At 42.2% G+C, this 26,715-nt stretch overlaps 1 protein-coding gene across 1 annotated transcript in view; it reads right to left on the bottom strand.

Moving 5' to 3' along the window:
- CAB39 (calcium binding protein 39) overlaps positions 1-24,328 on the bottom strand; it is a 40,253-nt gene extending 15,925 nt beyond the window's left edge. Inside the window, exons 1-2 of the mRNA XM_057429281.1 lie at positions 24,308-24,328; positions 1,852-2,008 (exon numbers count right to left, since the gene is read on the bottom strand). Of these exons, the coding sequence (XP_057285264.1) occupies positions 1,852-1,965 (114 nt within the window). The 5' untranslated portion in view covers positions 1,966-2,008; positions 24,308-24,328. The remainder of the gene's footprint in view (positions 1-1,851; positions 2,009-24,307) is intronic.
- Between the last annotated feature and the right edge of the window lie 2,387 nt (positions 24,329-26,715).

Raw genomic sequence — 26,715 nt, 5'->3', positions numbered from 1 at the left:
AAAAAGTACTAGTTTGTCTTTGGAACCTCACCCAGCTATAAGGTATAAAACAAAAGGGGCATTTACAATTATTTTGTGGAAGAAATACATATACATTTCAAATTCCCTATGCTCGAGAGTAAAGAAAATCACAACTGTGTGAACTCAGGTTTAAGAAACAATGTAGTGTAGCAGCCACAGCTTCTCTGGGCAACCTATGCCAGAGCCTTACCACCCTCACAGGGAAGAACTTTTTCCTAAGATCTCATGCAGGGAATACTCACACTTCTTCAAGCAGAATGTGTTGCCTTCTATATGACACGGGAGAAACAACTCTACAGGCTTAGCATATTATTCCTTGTCAAAGAAGCCGCCTTGCATAAACAAGGTCTTTAAAGAAAATGGAGATACGGGATTAAAGGCCAGCAAGAAGCAAATGGTACATAATAATCTTTAGCTACAGCTCAGGAACACAGGCATGTGACACAGTGCACAGCTATGCACAATGGAATGAAGCCAGTCTGTTCCCCATTAGAGATCTAAGAAAAAGATGACACAAGAGCATGGATTTTAAGATCAAGCCACATCTCCAGGTATTAATAATGAGGCTGAGATGAAGGAGGTAGTACCATGTTCCATCAAAAAGCACATACCCTTCCTCTCCTGACAGATGTCTTTATTAGGGACAGAAGAAAAGCAGCAACAACTGAAAATCTTCTCAGCCTCCACGGTGGCCTGCATAATAGGCCATAACATTTATCTCTCCAGTAGGAGAGAAGCAGCATCAGTAAAAAATACTATGGTATACCACAAGAGACCTGGAACATACCACATGCTGGCACTGGGGCAGAAGATGCTGATTTTAAAGAGTATCTGGATAAAGACATCAATCCAGTTAAGACCTGGATTCTCCTGCACTTCAAGCAGCAGTGCCAAATCTAGGTAAAACTGGATGTGGAGAAGCTGGCCACACTGCTTAAAAATGCTGGTGAACATAAAGAAGGTTGTGACTAACTCCTACATAGGACTATGTAAGGATGCCAGGAATGGCAGAGAACAGTTAAATAATGCTGGGAGAGGATCCAAGGATGGTATCATAGCCTGCTTCAAAAGCTAGTAAACTGGAGAAGGACATGTTTTGTTTGCTTGCGTTTTTTTTTGCTTGGCTTTTTTTTAATGTACTGAAATCTATGTCCTTGTGTTGAGTTTATCAGAAAAAAAACTTCACCTAAACAAGTAAATACCCTTTTATGCAAGTCACTAGCTGGGATGCAGCTGCACACAGGCTGAACTTGAAAGTACATTTTAGTAAAGCTATCAAGACTATCTTTTGAGAAATAAAGGGTTGTTGACAGGTACAAATCCTGAAGCACCAAACCATCCCATCTAAAGGAAACTGCACTCACACAGCAACTTTTTACCACATCTTCATGTGGGCTGTAGAAGAGTTAAGGAAAGGTGAATGTATATCCTCTACTGACATCCACTGAGAGACAAAGTTCCTTGGTTTCAGTAACAGAGACACTCTGCTCTCAACAAGTGCATCAAGAAGCACAGACAGAACTACTGCACAATAATAAAGCCATTATGGTGGACACAAGCACCAGAATACTGTATGGCTGTGAGGTGCTTATTAAAGAATGCAACATCTTATAGTTCCAAACCAAATTACTTTAAGTATCATATTAGCTGCCAGTGGCATAAAAACGCAAACCCAACTAACATGAAACGCATGTTCAAAGGTACATAGTAACTTACCCTTTATCAGAGTATAAAACTCAAAGCTAATGACTAATTTATTCAGTTTCAACAGCTGTGAATTTCTCCCCATCTTTCGATTACAGTTTAGCAATTGAAAAGTCCCAATGGTACCTTTTCTGCCTTTTTGTCAGAGATGTCTTGCTTTTCTAGAACTGCCATACTTTCTTTCAGGTTCTTCACTATGTCTGCAGGAGACTTGTGGGACTTGCCAAAGGGGAATGGCATGATGGCGAGCCACAGGGTCCTCCTTCTACAGCTCCTGCTTCACCTGGAAAAGGAGAAAGAAAAGCATGTCAAAAAAAGAAGAGGTCAGTGTAACACCACACATAAAGATCAACAGAGCAGCAAAGGTATATATTCATACACGGACTAACCACCCCTGGCAGCTGAACTACACAGCCGAATGTCTTACCAGGACAACTTGTGCTTCTAATTCTTTTAAAACACAAGATACAGAATCTAAGAACTTGCATTACAATCATCTTACGCTACAGGAATAAATAACAGAGTATATTAATTGTATCCAAAGCCACATACTGGCAAGACTAAACAGGAATAAATTATTCCAATTGATGCTGTCAAGCAAAATACCTTTGACACGCAAGTCATCATGCGTCAGTGGCTCTGCAGTGACTGACCAGGTACATGCTTTCAGCCATATTCATTTGACAACAAATGTAAAGTAGACGACAGAGCCTGCACCTCAGCACAGGAGCTAGGAGCACAGTGCAGATGTGGCTACAGGCAGCAGCTTATTTCCATGTCAAAACACTTGGTAAGTCCTGGCTTTTTTGTATCAACATTAGTGTAACTTCATACTGAAATACAGTCTCACCCCACTCATTTTAAGGGAACAGAATTTGTCACCAGTAACAGGGATAAAAGAAGGCACCTGAAAACACTAGAACCAAACTCCTGATATTTATCTTTTTCAAGAAGATAAAACTTGTCTTATGGGAGCAGCTTTCCTTTCCTAAAACTATTTGCCTCTTGAACCCAAATACATTAATTCTTCTCTATATTTACATACATTTGCTTTTATACACATAAACACCTCTACATTCACTTCCATATACAAAATAGAAAAGTACTACTAGCATACACAAGCATACAAAAGCTTTTGTTACTAAACACATACAGCCCCACTTAATAATAAACAAGTGAATTCCATAAAGCATACTTCTATAAGTCTAATCTAGACAGAAAAAAAAAACAGGAAATCCTGTATTAAAAATGCTGACAGTGCTACTTCTGCTGGACACAAAAGACAGCTGAAGCTGACAGGGAGGAGATTACACTGTCATTACAACCAAGGGATACTACCCTGAAAGTCGGTGAAGTCAGTAACAAGTCAATTATAACCATTACACAGTAAAGTTTCATATCTAAGACTGCACTTTGATCCTTGATTAAAATACCAGCTCGTTCACCATGAATTCCACAATGGTCATCCTGATTTTATTCAATCCTGTTTTGATCAAGGATTAAAAACACCCATTTGGTTCCGTATTTGAGTTACCATGATTTTTAACACAAACAAGTTGGGCTGGCCGAACGGCAGCAATTTTAAGGTGAAGGACAGAAGCACTCAGATCTTTAGCCAACAAAATGGCTCTCAAAAGGTATTTCAGGTAACCAGCTACAGAGATCATGCTGTCACATGCCTGCAACTGACCCAACACAGCTGATAAAAAGCATAAGGTAGGTAGTAGCATGTAAGGTAGGTATGGCTATACTTTCAGATACAAGTATCAGCTTAAGATTTAAAACAAGACCTTTCACCAGCTATTTCCACTCTCTAACAGCTTAAAACTTCCTGTTGCCTTTATTTTGTAGTACAGAAATTCTCATTACAGAAATCTTCCATTCACAATCTGCACTAAGAAGAGGACGTAACACTGAAATCAGAAACACAGGACTGGTACCCCGAGAGATATAAAATGGCCAATCCTTAGGCAAGAGAATTTTATGCCCCAACTTGGTCACATGTAATGGAACAGAAACCTACCTTTAAGAAAAGCATGACTACTAATTGTTATTTTATGAAAATGTAATGGTGTTTAAAGCAATGTTTAATGAAAATCACTCTATTTTCATACAGATATTTTATTCCTAGAAAGAGGCAGGTGTGAAATAAGTACAATTTCTCCACAACATAGATCACATACCTCGAGCATCACAGCAACATTTGAAATGTTCCCTTTATCTCTCCCTTCAATTACTACTCCTACCAAATTAGGACAGGGCCTGAAAACAAAGCTGGATCCTTTCAGGCTTGCATATCATCACAGATACTAATAGTATATACCAACTATGCAGCATATACACTCTGGAAGATGGCTGTGCCAGTGTAATAGAGCAAGATTGGCTCAGAAAGTTACTAGGTTTAATTCCTTTGCTATGTGTTAAATCCAGCAGGAATCAAAACAGTTTTTTGAGCAAATAAAAATATTCTATGGAATCCCAAAATCTGGTATTACAGCAACATATAAGAAAATAAATCAAAACCAAGGAAATACGCCTGCACACTCATTTTATGGATCACAAATATGTTACTTCTAAACTACAAAAGTACATGGACAATATAAGTAACATAAATACAGGATAATGACAAGCAACTGTCCTCACGGTGTGCCCAATGTTTAGGCTTGCAAAACTTGATTTCCCTCCAGATAGTGCTCAATTTCTCATTTAAATTAAAAATAGTCTACAACTGGGAGTTGAAACCCTCCAGCTTCTGCAAAAATCAGATACACACTCATGCATACACAACTCATACACAAGTTTTAGTGTAAGTACTAGCATGACTAATGGAAAATAATCATAGAATCAGAGTCACAGAATGGTTCGGGTTGGAAGGAACCTTAAAGCTCATCCAGTACCAACCCCCTGCCACAGGCAGGGACCCCCTCCACTAGAGCAGGTTGCTCCAAGCTTCATCCAAACTGGCCTTGAACACTGCCAGGGATGGGGGCAGCCACAGCTTCTCCGGGCACCCTGTGCCAGCGCCTCAGCACCCTCCCAGGGAAGAATTTCTTCCTAATGTCTAATCTCTATGTACATTCTGTCAGGTTAAAGCCATTCCCCCTTGTCCTGTCCCTATCTGCCCTTGTCAAAAGCCCCTCTCCAGATTTCTTGTCCACCCCTTCAGGCACTGGAAGCTGCTCTAAGGTCTCTCCAGAACCTTTCTCTTCTCCACAGGGGAGCACCTCTCCTATGGAGAGGGCCAGAGCAGCTCTGTTCTGGAGACAGGCTGAAAGAGCTGGGATGGTTCAGACTGGAGAAGAGAAGGCTCCTTAAGGGGAGACCTTATAATGAATTAATAACAGTTCACCAGCATGTATTTATACTTTTTTTTCCCAATTCAGGTAAGTTCCTGCATGAATTTCTCAGAAGCAATTTAGAAAAATCAGGAAATACTGCCAGCACCAGCAAGAAGGAAATCCACATCCTTGATTACTGAAGGTGACATTTTGCTTCAAGGTATTTATTACATAAAATGGACTAAATGAATTGTTCCTGCTACTTCAACTTCATTACTGGAAGGACTACAGCAGTGACAGGAACATGCTCTGGGGTCTCAAGACCCCACCAACCCTGACGCAAAACTGTATTACTGAAGAACCTGTGCCACATCCAGCCTAACAAAAAAATAGCAGGAGCAGTCCCTTTGTCTCTCTGAGCTGTACTTGATGCAGCGAGAACACAGACAGACTGTTCTCTTTTCAGCCCAGCAAAACTACCCCAAGCACCATTCTGTGCACAATAGACAATGACAACATCTGTGTGAGATCGGAAAGAACCACAACGACCCACATCTGCAAAGTGAGGAAAAAAGGAAACATCAAATGGCATCTTCTTAAGGACAGACCTTACATCATGTCAAGTGATAACTGTTACACACTACTGGCACCTGGCTGCCTTGTAAATTCATGATAAAGTTTTGACTGTGGCTTAATGAAAGGGATCAGAGGACTCTTGAAGGGTTAAACTGCAACAAGTGTACATGGACAGCTCTGTACTCTGCTGGGCTGCTTTGCTTTACCTCACCTCCCCAGAATCCTCACTGCTTTTATCCATTTGTTAAGAGAGACTGTGATTGATATTATTCAAAACTCAGGCTTTCATCACCATGTATTTTATTTTAGCAATACTCAAGCATGCCAAGTGTAACAAATTTGAAGGTACTCAAAGCACTCATGTCACGGCCACATTTAGAAATCTTAAATGCCATTGTAAATCCAAATGGACGGTCAAACATCAGTATGGCATGCAGCCAACACCCAGAGACTGAAGCTGGACTGACACACACTCAGGCACACTGGGACATTTGGGCTTTTGTGATAACAAGAAATAGTAGCCCCACTGTTTCACATAGTATATCATTCCCAGCTCTGTCTATGCAGCATGCACCAGTGCAGTTTGCTTTATGTAAAAGGCTTTATAGTTTTTATTCACCACATTGATCACACAATCAATTAATGTCTGAATGAAAACCAAGGCATTCCGTAAGTAGGACTGATTTTTAACTAAGCAGACAACACTTAAAAGCATTTCTCTGTGAGGACAACCTGCTTGCAACAAGACCAAATACAGAAGCACAATAAACAAATCCCTCTATTATAGTAACTTTTAATAGATCTAGCAGAGAACATACCCCAGCCTAGTATTTGTTCACTTTTTATTTGAAGGGTCAGAAAATGTGCTACCTATTTAACAGAAACGTGCTACAGTTGAAAACCTGATTATGTAACAGTAGAAGGTTGGGGGCTTTTTATTGAAGATGGTATGTTTTGTTTTGGCTTTAAATAAAGCATACTGTAAGATGCCTGCATGGCTATCTTCAGGAAAAATACTAGTACAAGAAACGAACAGTAGCACTCGTCACTGCAGTGCAAGGAATTACTCCACAGACGAATGACCACCACTGAAACCTGCCCAATGCAGTCTTTGAAAGCTACAATGAAGGTAACAGAATACAAGCTGTGTAAGCAAAGACACAGAAGTAAACTCAGCCTTTCTGCTTATGAGATACCAAAAGTGACCACAACATTAACAAAGCTGGAACTTCCTTCTCTGCGTAGAAGCATAATCCATAAACAAAATACTAAATGAATTCAAGTATTCACAGTATCACAGCTCAGGATAGCAAACGTCCACTTTTCCCAAAAGGCAAAATGCTACTTAAATAGCAAAACCCAGTTCTGAGAAACAACCAGGTAAAATAAATTCAATTTCTTATCCTGCTGTAGGCCCCACAGCAAACCTGTCTGTGATTCTACGTTATAAAAATCCAAGTCCAGTGAAAAAGCACCTGTAACATCCAGCTAATGTGCACTAAAGAAAAAAAAAAAACAAAAAACATCATTTTTAATAAGGCCAAGCAATTAACAGTAAGGCTCCCCAAGACAAATGAGCCAACCCAACATCTGGCTGTGGCCAAAGAGGTCCCATTTCCCCTCTGCTCCCAGCACCACACTCCCACTTATACACCACAGCCAGCTCACCCATCCCTGAGCCAATACACAGAATAGAAACCAGACTGGTATGGGTTGGAAGGAACCTTAAAGCTCATCCAGTTCCAACCCCCTGCCATGGGCAGGGACACCTTCCACTAGAGCAGGTTGCTCCAAGCCTCGTCCAGCCTGGCCTTGAACACTGCCAGGGATGGGGCAGCCACAGCTTCTCTGGGCACTCCGTGCCAGCACCTCAGAACCCTCACAGGGAAGAATTTCTGCCTTGTATCTAGTTCAACTCACTAGGCTACCAGACAGCTAACACGTAAAAGAAAAGTAAACAATAGTGTAGGGAACGCAGAAAAAACTTCCCTTTGACCAGCAATAGCTGTGAATCAGCTCCTTCATCTCATGATCTCACTGTAGGGGCACTTCATGGTAAGGCTGGAGCTGAATCTAGAGCAGGAGTGAAGAGGGAGAATCGCTCACTGTCAGTGATTTTGAGTGATGTGATACTTGTCTGAACACCCTGCGTGCTGACTGAACTTACCAACATGGCAGGAGACAAACCCAGCAAAAATGAGGAAGAAAAAGATTTCTGAAAGGTCCTTAAGACAAACCAGCACAAGGCACTCTCAGCCGTAAGCCAGAGACAAAGAGGAGAGGGCTGCGGCACACCACCTTCTCCTCCAGGTAGAAGCAGGCTGCCAACCTCTATCCTGAAATCATGTGTCCATTACAATCAACAATGCTAATACCACACAGGAGATGGCCTTAAGGAGATACAGTTAAGTTACTGAGTCTACAAAGGACAAAATACCTAGATTCACAACAAACAGTTGGGTCTACTCTGTCTGCAGATTTTTAACTGTCAATTTATCAGTCTATTACTGAAAACATGCTGCATCCTGCTAGAGAGAGGCATGTTTGTATTCAAAATATGATGCCTCCAGCATGTGTTTGTTCCTGATAGAACTGATTTCCCCTCAGAACCTGTTCTTTTGTTGTATGCCTCGTGGATTAACAAGGCTCATTAGACCAGTATTGAAAACAATAACATAAATCAGTTCTCATCAGGTCTTATTGTTACAAGCAGCTGTTAGTTCAGCTAGAATTCATTGCTGTGAAGTCTGCTTGAATGATAAAAACAGAAACAGATCAAGATATTATGCATTTTTAGAAGTGTTGCCTCACTCTCAGACATGACCACCATCCAGCAGGAAGACTGACAAGCCATTCCTTTGATCCAACCATTTTTTATGCAAGCTACCATCCTCTTTGGGAAAAGAATATTCAAGTACTTCAAAGCCAGAGGCAGACACTACATTAGTTATTCAGCCTGCTTGTACAAGATTATGGAATTCTCCTGGTTATCAGAGTAGCTAGCCAGACTTAAGTTACTGTTTTTCTTTTCTGTACAATTAGCTGTAAATACCATTTCTGTAAATCCCAGGGCAGGTGCCCCAGCTGGTGTGACAGGACAGCAGGCAAGTGCCACTCCAAAGCATCCCAAATACCACCATCAGCTCATCACTGCCAATTCCTGGATGCAACGGATCTCCTGAAAGGCCTCACACTTGCTATTTCATAGCATTACAAACTGCTTTTTGTTGGAAGGGACCTTAAGGCTCACCCAGTTCGAACCCCCTGCCATGGGCAGTGACACCTTCCACTAGAGCAGGTTGCTTCAAGCCCCTTCCAACCTGGCCTTGAACACTGCCAGGGATGGGGCAGCCACAGCTTCTCTGGGCACCCTGTGCCAACGCCTCAGCACCCTCCCAGGGAAGAATTTCTTCCTAATGTCTAATCTCTATGTACATTCTGTCAGGTTAAAGCCATTCCCCCTTGTCCTGTCCCTATCTGCCCTTGTCAAAAGTACCTTTCCAGGTTTCTTGTGACCCTTTTGGGCACTGGAGCTGCTCTAAGGTCTCCCCTTAAGGAGCCTTCTCTTCTCCAGGCTGAACCAGCCCAGCTCTCTCAGCCTGGCTCCAGAGCAGAGCTGCTCCAGCCCTCACAGCATCTCCATGCCCCCCTTGCTCCAACAGCTCCACCTCCCTCTTGTTCTGTTGCCCCAGAGCTGGACACAGGACTGCAGGGGGTTCTCAACAGAGTTCAGTAGAGGGCAAGAATCCTCTCCCTCAACCTGCTGCTCACGCTGCTCATGAGGCAGCCCTGAACTATTTGCAGAAGTACAGCTGACCAAAGGTAGCATCCACCATTCCCTTCAGTGTATTATTTACAGTGAGTACTCACATTCATCATTAAAACATTCCTTGACATTTTTCACATGATGTTTTCTACTACATCTTTCTGTATATGTGACTTCACACTAGATTAAACTATTTTCTAGAGCCTCAGCATTATACCAAAGTAAATTCTCAATTTTATTTTGGATATGCTAAGCAAATTGAAACATGATGGCCTGTCATCCAAAATATTTGTCTAAATAGCATAGTTAGTTACTACAACATCACGTGCAAAAGCTTCCTCCCATGGAGGAAATGAGACTGATAGAGCAGAAATGGCACATACCTCAACCTCTTTCAGGGCTACAAGTATTAACTACTTAGTATAACCATGGCTTTACCTGCATCAGCATACTATCAACAGAATGGCTATAGTTGTAAATGGTATTTAACTGGCACTACCAGCTGGCAAAATCTAAGAACATACTCCAGCTCTAAGGCTTTTTTGCCATCCTCTAAATAACTTCACATCTTTTCAGCACTTTTCAACAACATTTTAAAACATGGATAGAAGGACTGGATCAACTGTCTCACATGTAAGAAGTAAAACTTTTGACATCCTAAATGGCTACAGCAACTATCTGTTTGGATCTGTTCTGGTATTTTGTGAGGAACACAATATATGTAAGTTTCCCTTCAAGACAGGTATGTTCATCTTATACCTGGCACATCCCACCCACCACTGAACACTAGCATCTTCCTTAGAATTCACTATTAACTTGCCCTATCAAGTCTGCAGCACACAGGAGCTTTAATGTGATTCAGAAGCAGTTTCACAACTCTGCATCACAGAATTATTTGTGCTGTGACCCACTTAAAAGATTAAAATGGAAAAAAAATCCCCTAAGAATGGCAACTTCATTCAGAGAAAAATAAAAATCAGGAAGGAAAAATCATCTGCTGTAACACAGATGAACAATTCAGTGAACAAAAAAAAGATCTATGCAGGGGGGGAAAAAAAGGGGTGTGTGTGGAATTTCTGTGTAAAAATTAAGTCCATAATGTGAGATGGCTTCTTGCTTTCTGGAAATTTCAAAGCAATTAAGTCCCCAGCAGTTCACAGCCCTGCTTGTTTCTTTAGCACCAAATGCCAGACGATTCCTTTCATTAAGCAGGCTTCTCTCTTCCCATTCAATTATTTTACTGATCCTTCTGCCTCTTCAAGAGCCCACTTCTCCAGCAGACACCTGCACCGTGCTGGGGGAACAGAAGGGCAGCTACAACCATTAGGCTTTCTAGTTCACCACAGCCTCCTAAAACTGTTACACTTTGGCTTGCACATCGCTATATTCACTGCAGCTTAACACATAGCTTTTGCAGAAACTTAAGTAGGAACTGGTTTTAAATAAGGCTGTGGCTTTTAACGGGCTTCTGACACCAAGGAGAAGCACAAAAGCTTGCTACTACGAATACTTAGATTTTGAGATCCCAGCTCTTTCTCCATATTCAAGGAAACCTCATGACTCAGCTGCTTTCCCTGGAGTACCCTTCAGTTACCCCACCCATTTGCTTCCCCACAAACCTTGCTGCTCCGTTACAATATGGTCTACAGACGAGCACCTAAATGCCTCACCCATTCCTTGCTAAACACATCTGTTAGCAAATAATCATCACAAGTTTCATTGCAAAAAGGAACTCCTACCTCTGACAGGCTGGGCACAGAACAGGAACTCACTGCTCACTCCAAGAGAAGCTGTCAGTCCATATGCCCACTTCTGGCCAGGCGGAAGCTTGACTGATTTTCTCATAGCCTGGCATCACAGTCAAACCCCTGTTGGCTCAGATGCCCTCACTGCATCATCACAAAACCCAGAATATTTGTTACATGACAAAAAATGCTGCAATTACTCACATGCCATTCTAACCACCCTTGGAAGTTCAAATGCAAAGCAAGCGTCTCCTTCATATAATGTTTCTATTCCTTTCCAGAGGATTTCTCTTTTCGTCATATTTCAATATACATTTACAGGTTAATTTTGAGAGGGAAGAAGTGGCAAAAGGGGAGGCAGAAGGTAAACTGCAGGTTCATCTCTAACCCAGTTTCACACAGGGCAAAGGGGTCTGCAGTTAACATGTTCCAGTAACTAAAGATGGCTGTACGAGCATCAGAAACCACACAGGCGAAGGACAGGAAACCTCACTAGCACCACAACATTGACATTTAGTCTTAACCAGAAAGACAGAGGAAAAGATATATTATCTAAAACATGAATTAGTTACATTATAAAGGAGGATGAGACTTGTAAGTACCAATACTATTTGGGAATGGAAATGCATGTGGGCTCTTTGGTGCATTTTATTTTGAAGAGAAGCTGAGAACAAGTAAACCATGAGAATGGACCTGGGACTGCTTCAGATGCAATCCCCAAAAATACTACACTCAGTAAAATCATTCTGTAGAAGCACAAGTAACAAAGCTAGGGGGAAAAAAATCAAAATAGATAAAGTATTTACCCAAATGCAGTTTTAGTAAGAACCATGTCAAAGTACAACTGTTAAAAACAATGTTTAAGAATAATAATCTATGTGGCAGTTCACAATTAAAGACTTTTTATGTCAGACTACTGTAGAGTTCACCTCAGTCCCAACAGCCCTTTACAAACCAGCTTAGGTGATACTCAACCAGGCACAGCTTAGTGTCTCTGGATTTACTTTTGTGCATTACCTTGACATAAGTAGGGCTGAAACCCAAACCAACAAGGCACAGCAAGCTGTGCTGCAAAGAGATGTCAAGTCAACTGGTGAGACTCCTGAGAGGTGACTCCAAGGCCATGGATGACTCCTCAATTCTGCTATTTCTACTTCTATTGAGAGATCTCACTGCCTTGACACAAAGATTGAAATGTAAATTATTCTGAGATCAACTCTCATGAATCCCAGCTGATCCTTGCTACACAAAACCAAGAGAACTTGGCACATTGTTCAATGATTAAGAATCTCCTCTGTGAAAGGGAGTTCCTGACAACCTATGGGAGTTACGTACTAAGTCACAGAGAAAGCAGAAGGCAATCAATAAATGACCCAGAATCATGACCCCAGCATTACTGTGAACCCTTTTCTTCTAGTTCATTACATCCTCATTCAGAGAAGGCAAAAAACTGTTCAGTTCTTGGTTTTTATCCTTATCTCTTACCTAGTACTAGGAACTGACGCACAAGCAGTATCTCAGCTGATACAAAAGCCCATCATCCATTTGACGAATTTGCTTCCTGTCAAACTGTTTTTTGCCATGGTCCCTGGCACTTAAAACACGTTTGATGACAATACAAAGGGTTTACTGACACAGCTCTGCTGGTAAATCCTACAAGTACAGCTACAGCTTACACTGGTAAAAAAACCACCACCTCTGACCACAACTGCAACTGTGCTAGGGCTTTACTCATTAAGTACCTTTACAAAGAGTGCTCTTTCCTTCATGCTGCCAATCAGCACCAGCACCACCATAAAGCAGCTGATTTTCCCAGGCTAGCTGTGCGGAGGTATGCTTTAGTATGGAAGTTTCATCCAGCTTATCCTAAAATGAAAACCCTCAATTCTTCTTGAGTATGCAGTGTCAAGGACAATGGGATGATGGGAAAACACCACTAATGACAAAATCAGAGGCTACTCAGGGAAAACTCCTTTTTCCCTAAATACTCAAGATGGAGAACTAGTTTCACAGGTATTGCTTGAAAGAGCAAACAATCAAAATCAACACATTATAGGCTAGAACACACCTGTGATATTCAGATGTACATCTCATTGCTATCAATATAACAGTGTGTTTATAAGAAATAAAGAGAAATAGCTGGCTGTAATTCATAAGATCATAGGAATCATTGGACGGCTTGGGTTGGAAGGGACCTTAATTCAGCATGAAAAAAACTGCCATGGGCCTAGGAAAAAGAAAATACATTGATAATATTATCTTCTTTTTTAAACAAACTAGAAGTCATTACTGAATTCATGTCAAATTGTGCCACGGTAATAAAGAGACAAACTAGCAAACACAAGAAAACCCTAAAGGATAATTCACTCCATCCTCCCAAGAGGAGAACCAGGCAGAGTGATACAGGAATTCCACATAAATAATTTCAAGATCACCTAAAGAAGCTGTAAAAAAGTGTCCTTTACATGGTTCACTCAAAACCTCTGTCTCTCCTGCTGATTCACGTGTTTAGTCTACATCTTCACAGTCAGTAATGGCCTTGAGTTTTGATACATAACCCACATGGCACCTCAACGGCCAAGACAGGTGTGTTCCTTTGGGGCAAGGCAGATCACAGAACACAGAAAGATAGATTTAAGGGCAGAGATGATGCATACCAGGGTTAGGAGAACTATCCATGGCACAAACCTTCAGGACAGATGAGACAGCAGCCAGAATTTTAATACCATGCCGTTGCATTCTCCCTCAGTATGTTTTGGGGCAGAGAGAGAGGAGTTTGAACCTAACCCTTAACTCCATGCTATGAAATGCTCTGCAGGATAGGAATCAAGAAGGGGGTATGATCTAGACTGCCCCCCAAAGTGTGTACAAGCTCTAGCTGTGCCAAGCTAAGAGTTCTTCTGATGGCTCCTCACAAGGCATCAGTCCAAATATCTATGAAACAGGAGGGTAAATCAGCATACACACTCTGAAAAGCCAGATAGTCCTAGGTGACACACACCAAAGTCCTTTTCCCAGTTGATACCACCTGAGAGTCCCAGTTACTGAGAATTACTTGCACATTAATTGGGAACAGAAGAGAAACAATACACCAGATGCCTGTGGTGAACCATCACTCCATATACACTCCACATTTCATCAGTCCTTCCCTTTTGAGGACACTTGAGTTATCTTTCCAGATGGACCATCATGGCAAGCAAACTTTCCTGCTTCCATCAGAGCAACAAATACAGAAAATAACAACTCTTTAGAAGTTTAACATTTAAACTGATTCCAGCTAAAAACCACAAGAAACACCTTATAGTTCTTTCTTCTTAGAACTAAGACAGGTTGCCCAGAGGTTGCAAAAAGCACTTTTGCATATAAGAGACGGGTAGGGGGAACACCCCAACAGAAAGGTACTTTTCCAAAACAAAGACTTTGCAACTGATTTTGCTTCAAAGCAGATAGAAGTAGCTGTTGTAGATGTGATTTTCTGAGGCAGACCAGCCCAGAAGCTTTGCAAAATGTAAGTAAAACCAGCACTGCTGTTACTTTCTCTATGGCAGTCAGCATCAATCCTGCAACACACCTCGAGCTCCACAAACCAAAAATGACTGAGAGCTATCTGTCCAGAGACAAGAAGTTAAAAGAACAAGGCTTGAAACAAGAAGCAACTAGTATCAGGCCAAGTAACACAACGGAAAAACTGAAGCAACTCTGAGGGACAGTTCCCTAATCTGACCTGCTAAGAGCAGCTCGACTTGAAAAAGGAACTATCAAATTGTTTCACAACACTAAAATAAGTGTCTCCCAATTCTCCTCTAATGCAGTTGCTGTGTAATGCTGCCAAGAGAAACTTGATCACTACCAGAAGTTATCTGTCTACAAGTTTACCAAAGGAATGATCACATATTACCGCTGTGACCACTGAAATAAAAAACATTCTGAAGCACAACAAATCTTCCAAAGGGCAGACACCAAGCTCAGGTGGAAATGCTGGCACTTCAGCTGATACTTAGAACCACAAAATAGTTTGGGTTGGAAGGGACCTTAAAGCTCATCCAGTTCCAACCCCCTGCAACAGGCAGGGACACCTTCCACTAGACCAGGCTGAGCCACAGCTTCCCTGGCCACCCTGTGCCAGCACCTCACCACCCTCACATGGAAGAATTTCTTCCCAATGTCTAATCTCAATCTCCCCTCTGTCAGGTTAAAGCCATTCCCCCTTGTCCTGTCCCTATCTGCCCAGGCTTCTTGCAGCCCCTTTAGGCACTGGAGCTGCTCAAAGTTCTCCCCTTAAGGAGCCTCCTCTTCTCCAGGCTGAACCAGCCCAGCTTTCTCAGCCTGGTTACAGAGCAGAGCTGCTCCAGCCCTCGCAGCATCTCCGTGGCCTCCTCTGGACTCGTTCCAACAGCTCCACGTCCCTTTTGTGTTGCTGCTCCAGAGCTGGTTGTGGGACTGCAAGCCAGAGTCTTCCCAGAGCGGGAGACACTGGGTATTATCATTTCAGCTACACCACTAACCTATCAATGCCTTATATTCCTCAGGGATATGTGGGGGAAAAAACAAACCAACCAACTCAAACCAACCATTATAATTGTTAATCGGTGCACCAGATTAACACTAATTTTATTTAAATACGGGATTATAAGAATTACTTTGATAAGAGTTTTCAACAGTATAACGTCATTGCTTTCCACACCGAGACACTTCAATCAAGAGCCCTTAAACAATCAAATACTCTAGAAATAAAATAACTGCAGCTACCAAAATTCACAGTCTTGATAAACTCTACATTATGCAAAATCTTTCCTATGTTCTAACAGACTTGTTCTAATTACAGAGGCAAGTCAAAAGAAATCATAATGCACACACAGACACAAAGAATTCTATATCCAAGTTCCATTTTCAACAACAAAAGTCATCAACATATTACAAAAATGCTACCTTTAAGAAGAAGAAAGTGAGGTTATGCTTTCAAGACTATCACCTAAGGTTTGAATGCAGTCAAACTGCACTCTTGGTTATAAATTCTGCAAGATAATGTATAATGGTATGTTTTAAATTTCTGAAAATAACAAATAAAATACAGTGTTAATTTTAGAATCTAAAACTCATCCTCTAAATACAAAAGGAAATCAGGGACTTCACAGAATTAAGGTATTCATCAAAATACTTCTTTTTTACACTACTAAGTCAGAGAAGATTTTAATAATGTGATTTTCAAACTATCCAGATTTCTCTTTTAGCTCTTAAAACACAGATTCTAATTATTCCATTCACAATCATTTTAATTTAGTTTGGTTACCTAATTTAGGGATTTGATGAAAGTCCAGATTTTCTCAGTTTTGGTATAAATCCCAAAGGCATGAATCCATAACACTGGAAGTTAAAGTACCATAATAAATAGCAGTGGCAAGCTACAGAAACTTCTGCTGTACTTATTAAGACTTTTCATGCTTGCAAGTAATTCTGAGAGTTAAAAATAACCCACTTAGAGAGAAAAGATTCTGTATTTCTGGCCAACAGCCCTTCTCCTTGTTCTCAGAAGAGATCATTAACAGCTACTTCTGAAACACAGGTTTGACATTTCTTCCTAGATTTGATATTGCTATGTCCCAAACCTGTGTAAATACATGAGATGCACACACACAAATATGAATAAACTTTTCCAAAACAAGAAGGAAAGCCCACTTAGCAGAGTTCATTTCTCTTTAGCTATAGATTGAAATGTACATATATACAGGCAGGAAAGAATAACTACAATCACCAATTAGAAAGCTGGGGGGGGAGGGCTGGAGGCTGTTTGGGTTTTTCCAAGTTTAAGGAAAGAAGAAAACTGATATGCAATTCTTTCACAGAATTTAAACTTCCAATACATTCACAAGTTTGTCATCACACACAAACACCCTGAAGTTTTTGTGACTTCTTAGGAAAATATTCCGTAAGCCTGAAATAAAGAAGCTCTTTTGGATCTAAGGATGTCAATCCCCACACCCTACCACATGGGTTAAGAGTAACACCAGTCTGACAGCACAGCTATGCCAGGACTCTGCCCAAAATGCTCTGTGAATGGATGCAATTCCTAACAGAAAAACTGTTTACTCCAGCTCCACCCTATTACAGAGTTTGCAGTTTAAATATTGCTCAATGGCAATTATAGATGCAAACCGGAACTGTGTTAGTCAATACTGATGAGTCAATATACTGCTTTTCTTGGAGATTACCAATCTCAATAATTACAGCCAGAATAGCACTTGTTTAGAGAATTTATGATTATTTTCAAGCAGATTCCTTCGTTTTCAGTCATCATCCATGAAACCCATCGAAAAAGCCTATTCACCCCTGTCACTAGAGCCCGAGTTTACTTTCAGACCGTATTTGAAGCTGAATTTCTCATGCTCAGTCAGCAAGCTCAACACCCAATGCTTCAAGATTTACGGTTTTCTAATTGTCTTGATAATTTTAGCTTTCCTGAATCATACTTTTTTCTTTAAAGAGAAGCCTTCATTCATCCCACTGACAAACTATATCAGACTACAGAAAAGACCAGTTTTTCACAAGTACTCTTCCTGATTTGATTTTTAAATAGGAAAGCATTCAACAAGGCAGAGAACAGCAAAATCCTCAGTGAAGACTCACTTGTCTACTGCCCCAGAGAGCAGAATTCTACCCCAACTCCTCCTTTCTCATTAGGCAACACACAACTCAAGTGCCTAACATGTGGTCACACCCTCTTCTTGATTCTGAGACTAATACCACAGCACCAATTCAGGTGCCTGAATGATAAATGCCACTGCAAATGGCAAAGCTGGAGAACAGCACAGCTGGTCTCCAACTGCCCCATGAGAAAATCCCAACCCTCCTACCTGTCTTGGGCAGATGCCTTGGAGCATCTAAAATACTATTAGGTATCTATGTTTAGGTAATTGAATCTCACACCACAAATGGATGTCATTGGAAAAGAGCTCTGGAAGTGCATCACCACACAATACACACAACATCACACACACAAATACATGAAAAAATTCTTTGTGCTTAAGCATCATTAACTGAGAAAAAAAGAGGAAGAATAACCACACTGCTGAAGAATGCTGCGGAAAGTACTTTCATTAATATCTGTGAACCAATAAAAAGCCCACAGGACCTGAATCCTTCTGGCTTCAGTAAACTGAGTTTTATACAATGAAGTAAAAGACCAAATATCATGTCACAACTAAAGCACACAAAAAAGGATGCCCCTTTGTCAGTGTATGAGTGCTCTCTCCTGCACTGACAAACAAAAGGTCCTACTGAAAACAACCCAAGAACTATCACTTAAACTGTGTATCAAATAATAAGCAGAATTAAGTTCTGAATATGTTACCCTTTGAGAGATTCACTTTGCTCTCTCAACGTCAACATTTTTCTAACAGTACTGAGCATACACAAAGCCTGTATCAAGAACTGTGCCTCAACTCTTGCCCCTACAAGGTAGCTCTTTAAATCCCCCCGCAAAGTTTCTCCATCATACCAATCTCTGGTCAGAAGAAACTTGGGACTTGGACAGCAGGTGTTACAGGTTAGAAGAACGATGCATTCATAAACTGTGTGGGAGAGACTTCTCAGGGATCACCTGTGTTACACTCAGTGCATGTCTGTATGACTAAGGTCTCATTTAGATAGAATAACACCCCTACATTTTCTTTCCTAAACTCTTACTTCCCTGTGAACAAACTTTCATTTTGCCTTTTCTTTGTCTACACACTATATTCAAGAAAGTCCAAATGTTATATGCCAGTTAATTTTATAGCATTACAATACATCGGGGGGGGGGGGGAATATATCTTTTGACATACGTTAAAAGGAGTACCATCTGCCAAAGCAGTAAAGGGGATACTTCACACCTAACAACCAAATTCACGCGTAACAATAATGGTAAAATATGACACAAGTTACCTTTTGCCTAACTTCTACAACTGTAGCAAAACCTCTTGAAAATGCCTGCCCTAAGGAAGAGATCAGAGATTCTGTTGCACAGGATGCTCTGAATATGTGCTATCAGCACACACATCTACCACATCAATCCAAGATGCAATTGATAACTGTCTACCAGTTTATTTTGAAGCAACCTCCTCATCAGATGACCTGGGAAGCTGGCACGGCTCTGAGTGAATACCTGAAAGAACAAGAGGTATCCATCCATGCTAAGCCTTCCCAAGTGAGCTCTTGTCCAGAGGAGTGAAAAGGAAAACAACAGAGAAAGTCAGAGAGTCAACTTCTGCCTCGCAAAATCTGAAATGGCACCACCAGGCCTTCCTCAACTCTTTCTTCATCTTTCTAGGCACTAGCATGCTTTACTTAAAACCCAGTAAACAAAACAATGAAAGCTTTTCAGACAGGCATTTCTTTAGTGCCTGGGCACTTCTAGCAGCCAGAGAAAGATGATGCATTCCACATTTCTGGAAACACTTCTCAATATTTTCATTACATGTTTTAACACAGATATCTTGAAAGGAGCTAAGGCATTTCATACACACGAATGACTGAACATAAGTACTTCTCCTGCAATCACGCATATTCAACTCCCTGAAAAGCTGACATATTAATTCAATTTAATTTACAGCCAAGTTCTATCTTCAGTATTTTTAAGTGTCACATTTCAGATCTTGCAGGGTTTGCAGCTGAACTTTCAGTTGCATTATTTTAGTAAGAAAAATGAATTTGTTACCAACACATATGGATCCAAAAACCCCTACACAACAGGGTATGGATCAAAGGCAGCACACAGCAATTTTTCACTGAAGCAGCCGTTTTCACTGTGAAACACTTGACAATATAACTGACCACTTAAAAATAACTCCAAGTAGTAACTCCTGAATAACTTCAACCAAAGATGTTTCCGAACTTAGAAACACACGTTAGACTAATAGTACAGTTCTGTACTAATTATAACTCCTCAGGTTTTGAACTGTCTTGCTATATTTAACTTTTTAGCGATGAATTCTCCAAGTAGTTGAAGGGGAAGGCGCAACTACAGAGTTAACAGATCTTTAGAAAAGAACTAGGTATTGTATGAGAAGTAGCAGATTACCAATAAACAGGAAAATTACCTACAACATTGTTGTGGTTTAACCCCAGCTGGCAACTAAGTACCATGTAGCCCTTGCTCTCACAGTGGGACGAGGAGAAGAACTGGAAAAAAGGTAAAACCATGGGTTGAGATAAAAAAAGTTTAATAATTAAATACTAATAATGATAATGAAAATAGAAATAACAAAAAAAAAGAAAAAAATAAAAAAATAAAGGCAACAAGACAACAAACAACAGCGATGCACTGGAAAAACATTCAGTGAATTCCCCCAGTATTTTATGGCCTTGTGGATAGGCTTAAAATTACTTCCTTTTAGTATATCTGAAATCCACAGTCTGCAACTTTTTACAGCATCTTTTAAGTATATGAAGTATTAGCTGGAATACTCAAATCAAGGGATTTGGAAAGCAAATTGCAGCTGTTTATTTAAACCTATGCAATTTACTTTCTAAATTAATGCTGTCTGAAAAAAAAAAAAAAAAGGCCATGAAGGCTGCTGAGGAACAACCACAGTTATTCCTGGAAGCACACAGTATTCCATCTCCTTCCAGTCTGGATAAATACTGGATTCAATCCTTTATAGACTATTTAAATAGGGACAAATGAACGTGCCATTTTATCATCAGGTGGAATAATGAATCCACATTGATTTGCTCAGGCTAAGACTGAACTCACATGACACCAGTTTAAGCCTTAGGTACTCCATAAGCGTGCATTTTATAAGCCTAGCTCATGTCCGTTAAAATAACTCAAGACAGCCCCACCTTCTAATTTAACTTTGTGTTTGTACTTGGGGGGTGGGGGGGTGGGGAGAAGAAGAAGGACGGATCTCAGCACAAAGTTTCACCTTCTAACTGAAGACATCCAGCTTCTTTCTAGCGCACACCTCTACATCTTGTGGTGCAAGAACAGCAATACCAAGCAAGAACATGGGGAAAGAGACAGCCCACAAGGAAGAGAATGACAGCTGAAGTTGCAAACTACTCAGAATAATAAAACCCCTAAACTAGACAAGAAACCAGGGACATAGCATTTGTCTGGTTAGAACAGCACAATCTTGAGCACTAGCAGCAAATGGAATTTTTTATCTTGCTTAAGGTTTATCTACAGCTACAAAAATACAGTTACAGTGAACACTATGACTTAGGATCATTGGACTAAAAAGGATTTTGTCCAATGTGATGGGTATCTGGTTTTACCTTGCAGGTAAGAATTGACAAAAATGTGCACAGCCCATTCTTTCCTTATCAGAAATTGCTAAATTTACAAGACTTCAACTGTACAGTATCAAAAATACAGTATTTGAAAGTCAACCCATATTGCTGCTTTGCACATTATTCACATAAATAGCTGCAGGCTGTTGTGGTACTATTCATTCTGAAGGAGCAGATGAGTCAAATCTTATTTTTGATAGAAAGCTGCAAGATGCCTCCAATTAGACAAAGGTAATTATACTTTAATAGTTGCTCTTGTAATTAAACCATGTTTTAGGGTGTCAGAAGTACAGAAAAGCAGGGCCAAAAGGGAATTTGAAAGGTCATTTAGGCTCCTTCTTCAAACCAGCATCAACTACTAGAGCCCCATTCTACATGCAGTACAAAGACTACATGCAGTACAAAGACGACATCCTTTTAGCAAGTGTCTAATGCCTGTAAGCACATTACAGCAACTATCAAAGCTTTCAGAAAGATTTTACACAAAAAAATTAAGGCTGCAAACATCGCACTAAAAGAAATCTGCAAAAGCCCAATACAGAATTGATTCAAAAAGGAGGACACTGGTTGGTAATTCCAATATTAAAAAAAACTAGAAAGTACAGCATGGAGAGCACAAAAGTAAGGTCTCACTCAACTCCCATCCATTAATTAATAAGAGATGCATTAGCTTCCACAATAGAATGCAAAATAGACACCGTTCCTCCTGAATGTTTCATAAAAACAAACACGGAATTCCAACAGGTGGAGTTTTTCTTAATACTAACCCACTCCGATGGGAATACACATTTGTCTGTGCTTGATAGTACCCAATAAGCACAATTATCTCTCAGAGACATACTGTCACAAATTATTATTTAACTGGCACTTTTATTTTGTCTCCTTCATTTGGATAAATACATATATCTTAAAAAAAAAAATTCTGTTTTATACTTTTCCATCCCCAACCATGCATTAAATGTGTACAGAATGAATCAAAGTTTCAGAACTCTGTGTCAGTATAAAGAGAAAGCAATTGAAGTGAAATAAACTCAATTCTGCCAGCAGATAGAAATACTCAGCAGCACATCAGCCCATACATGCAAACTTACATTACAAGACCTCTATTCTGCTTACTCCCAACACCACCCAACACCATCTCCACCTGTACTAAGGTGCTTTTTCAGTGTGACCAAGTAAATTCCCCTACGGCACATGTATCACTCTACCATTGAGATTACAGTTTAAATACAAGAAAATTTAAGCCAAGCATATACTACCTTGCCGACTCAGGGTCTTGCATCACAAGACCACTATAAAGCTAATTGTAAAATACAATATTCTTACAACATCAAGCCCATGACAGATAGAATCCCACCAAAACACAGGGACAGAGGGCACCATTTTTTTGATAAAAAAATCAAGTTATTTCTGATCCCAAAACAGGTGTCACACTTATAATTTCACAGAATATCTCTTAGCCTTTCTTTTCTCTGCAGTTAAAGGCATGTGCCACATCAACAGGTATTAGATAACAGGTATTAACTATAAATACACAGTGTTTTAGATAGTAAAAAACTATTATTTAAAAGCTTAGATGCCAAGGCACAAGCTCAGGATGATAAATTCCCTCTGACAGTATATGATTTCATGAGCTCTCTGGGTAAAAAAGGAAGACAGATTTCCTGATGGTGAACTATGCTGTTGAAAGGAAAACACAGACCCTTGAATTAAGAGTTCCTGACAGGTTAGGTCTAACAAAAAACACACACACAAAACTTGGCCATATGTTGATGCTAACCGACTTTCATTTCTGATCCACATTTAAACTGCTCCTCCAAACATTGTTACTCTCTTCACTGAAACTAAAGAGCCTAGGTCATGTAATTTAATCTTTGACTCATCATGCAAATTAAATCACACCATTCCCATAAGGCTGCATATAGGCTTTAAATAAATCCTATGCACCTACATGATCACATACCAACAATTACATTTCCTTTGGTTAAAAAAGAAAAACAAAATATTGGATACATCCTGATTTCAGTGTTAGTGCTATTCACAGATTGGTAGGAAAAACAACAAAAAAAACTTTCTTTACTTAAGGAGCAGAGTCTAGTTTGCAAAAATAGGATCTTCACAGCCCTCATATCCAGCTATTTCTGCACAGAGGCCTATGAGGACGATGAACATGAGTAACAATTGTACATAGAGGCCTTAGACCTGGACATTGAGAGGGCTGTGTAACTTAGTGCCTGCTCCACACCTCTCATCGATTCATGTAACACAAGACATAACAAAGAAGAGGTTGTAACTGGGTGCTCTCCTGACCGAAGGGCTCAGTCTTCCTCGGCTGGGCAGAGCATTCATCGCCCCGCTGCCCACCCCAGACCGGACCGTGCGGCAGCGGCTGCCTCTCGCCCCAAAACCGGCTCCGCTGCTGCGGGCTGAGGTAAACCCGGCTCAGCTCTGCATCTTAATTAGCTGCCCGGCTCTGCATTTGAGGAACTCCGGGATACAAGGCGCTGCCGCATCACTAAACACAGACGCTGGCCTATGCCCTTCCCCTTCACACCGCCTCCAGCTGTTACACACCGACACCTCCACCCCAACCGCACCGGGGGCAGCACTCAGCACCCACTGGGACCTGCCCTCTGCTCAGGCCGACAGCAAGCCCCGGAGAGGCGGCACCGCCTCCGAGGCCAATCTAACCGGCAGGACCCGGCCGCCGCCGACCCAGGAGTGGGGGCCGGCAAGCGGCGGGCACCAGCCGGGCCAGGCCGCACTGCCCCGCGGCCCGCAGGACACGGCCCGACCCTGCCCCGACCGGCCGCCCCGCACGCACCAGCCGCGGGGGCGCTGCTTCCTGACCCGGCCTCACGCCGTGGCGGACAATGCGCGTCGAGCCCGGCGGCCTCCGTCCCTCCCGCCGGACCCTGGCCCGACCCCCGGCCCCACCGCCTCGGTACCTGCGTGCGGAGCGCGGCCTGGCACCTCCTCAGCGGCGTGTCCGGCGGGGCCTGCCCCTGGCGGCCCGACCGCCCCGGCTGCAGCGGCTGGCGGCGCGGCTCCGGCGGCTTCAGGCAGAGGCGCGGCGCGGCCCCGGCTCGCCCGGCCCCCTCCCCCCCCCCCGCCCCGCGCTCTGCTGCGTCGCAGCGGCCCTTCCCTCGCCCGGCGGCGGAGCTCGGCGGCGGCGGGCGGCGGAGCGCGGCGACGCTTCCGCTCGCTGCCGCACGATACTGCCCCCTGCCGGCTCGGAGGGTCGATCGCGGCGCACATGCGGGGGACACGCACCGGGGGGAAACGGAAGCTCCGCGGAAGTACCGCGGAAGTCCCAAAGCTCCCCCCCCGCCCGGAAGCACTCCGGCTCCAGTGGGAGCGGTGCGTTTGGCGCTGTGGCACCCCGGGGCTTGCGGGTCTGCGTCATCAGCGTTTGCTAACATTCCTTCTATTATTTACTGTTTTTCCAGTGTGATTAGTTATTATTCCAATAATAATTGGAATTATATTCCAGTGTTATTAGTCTTTGTTTCTATTATTATTTCTATTTACTGTTAACATTTTGTCCTGTAGTGGTATTTAATATTCTTCTAATTAATTACTATTTAATTTTATTATTATTTTCTGTTTATTGCCGTATTTTCATTACCTATAATATTGTTAATTTATACTCAATATTTTAAATTCAATAAGTACTTATAATAATAAATAATAATTTCCCCTCTCCTCTTTGCCCTAACCTCCTTCGCACCCTTTGCACTATCAGAAAACTCTCCTGGTTTTTCCATGTCACAAGCCCCAGGGCTCAGATGTGGGGCTGTGACACAGCGTCCTGCCTTCGATGTGGACTTCAGCCAGCCACGTGCACTAAGGCACTGGGGCATTATGGTCGAAAGGTTGTTTCTGCTAATTCCCATCGTGGAATGGAAGGGCTTTGGGCTGTTGCTGTGGTTGGTAATATTCATGTATTGAGCAACCTGCTCTGGTGGAAAGTGTCCCTGCCCATGTCAGGGGTTTGGGTGAGCTTTAAGAGGCCCCTTCCAACCCAAACCGGTCTGGGATTCTATTATTCTTGCATGACAAATGCAGAGTAGCCTGGATTGAAAAAAGCCCACATCTCTCCCAGCACAGATCAAGTTGATGCTGTCCATTAGTGCAATATAATACACAAAATGATTTTAAACCAGAGAAATATATTTTTATGAAGCAAGCCATGAATTTCTTACAAGCTGGAAGGTGAAACCTGGCCCCTGCAGGTCTGACGCATTACTGCTGTGCAGCACTGTGGGACTTGCTGGCCTGGTTTCGTGAAAGGTCCTTAAGTTCCTCATGTGCTGACAGCTTCTATCTTCAGCTTATTTCTAATAACGTGTGTCCACATCACAGAATCACTTGGAATCTTTAGGGTTGGAAGGAACCTCTCGAGATCATTCGGTCCAGCCCCCTGCCAAGGGCCACCTACAGCAGGTCACACATCCACGCGGGGTTTGAGTATCTCCAGAAAGGGAGACCCCACGACCCTCCTGGCCAGCCTATTCCCATGCTCTGCCACCCTCAGTGTAAAGAAGCTCTTCCTCACATTGAGGTGAAACTTCTTGTGTTTCAGTTTATGGCCATTGCTCTTCATCCTGTAGCTGGGAACCACTGGAAAGAATCTGGCACCATCCTGGCACCTGCCTTTGAGATGTTTATGTGCACTGATGAGATCCCCTCTCAATCTTCTCTAGACTAAAAAGGCCCAGCTCCAGCAATCTCTCCTCATGAGACCCCTGATCATCCTTGTGACATCCCTTTCCTGTCCTTCCCCATCACATCACTGTGGAGAGTTTGGGTCTGGCTTCTCAGTGCTATCATTTTTCCTGCAGCAGTGCGCTGCTGCTATGCACTTCACGCGCTGTGGCTGCCTCATCCATCGTACAACAAGCAAGCGCCATTGGTGGGAAAAGCCGCCTCTCACTGGGATGTTGCATGGGGCACAGCTCAGTGGTGGGGCTCAGAGGGGGTTAAACTCCTCTCACTTCAGCTGTACTTATAGCTCAGCGAGCTTGTATTAGAGTGAGAATCTGCTCTAGCCATGGTGAGGTGCTGGGAAGAGGGAAACACGAAAGCCTTTTCTCTACCTACACCTGAATTAGACCAATGGGGTGCAGGACCTACAAACTCCCCTGGGGACTGCAGGGTCTCCTCTCTTCCCCCATGCCTGACAGGCATTCCTCCAAGCTGGAAGTTTACCAAGTTAAAACCAAACAGACTCAAACATAAGCCAGAATAGTCTTCATACCCAGGCAACAAATACCATCCCCAGATGTCCGAGAGAGCCCAGTGCTCCGGCAGTGCTTGGCTGGCATTGTGCTGCCCCGTGTGTTGCATTTTGGCT

Source organism: Pezoporus wallicus, unplaced genomic scaffold (genome assembly GCF_028554395.1).
Source record: "Pezoporus wallicus isolate ANWC-B61680 ecotype Strahan unplaced genomic scaffold, APGP_CSIRO_Pwel_v1 contig_593, whole genome shotgun sequence".
Taxonomy (NCBI): Eukaryota; Metazoa; Chordata; class Aves; order Psittaciformes; family Psittacidae; genus Pezoporus; species Pezoporus wallicus.
The sequence above is the reverse complement of the archived record's forward strand: the minus strand, read 5'-3'. Positions and strand labels throughout refer to the sequence as shown.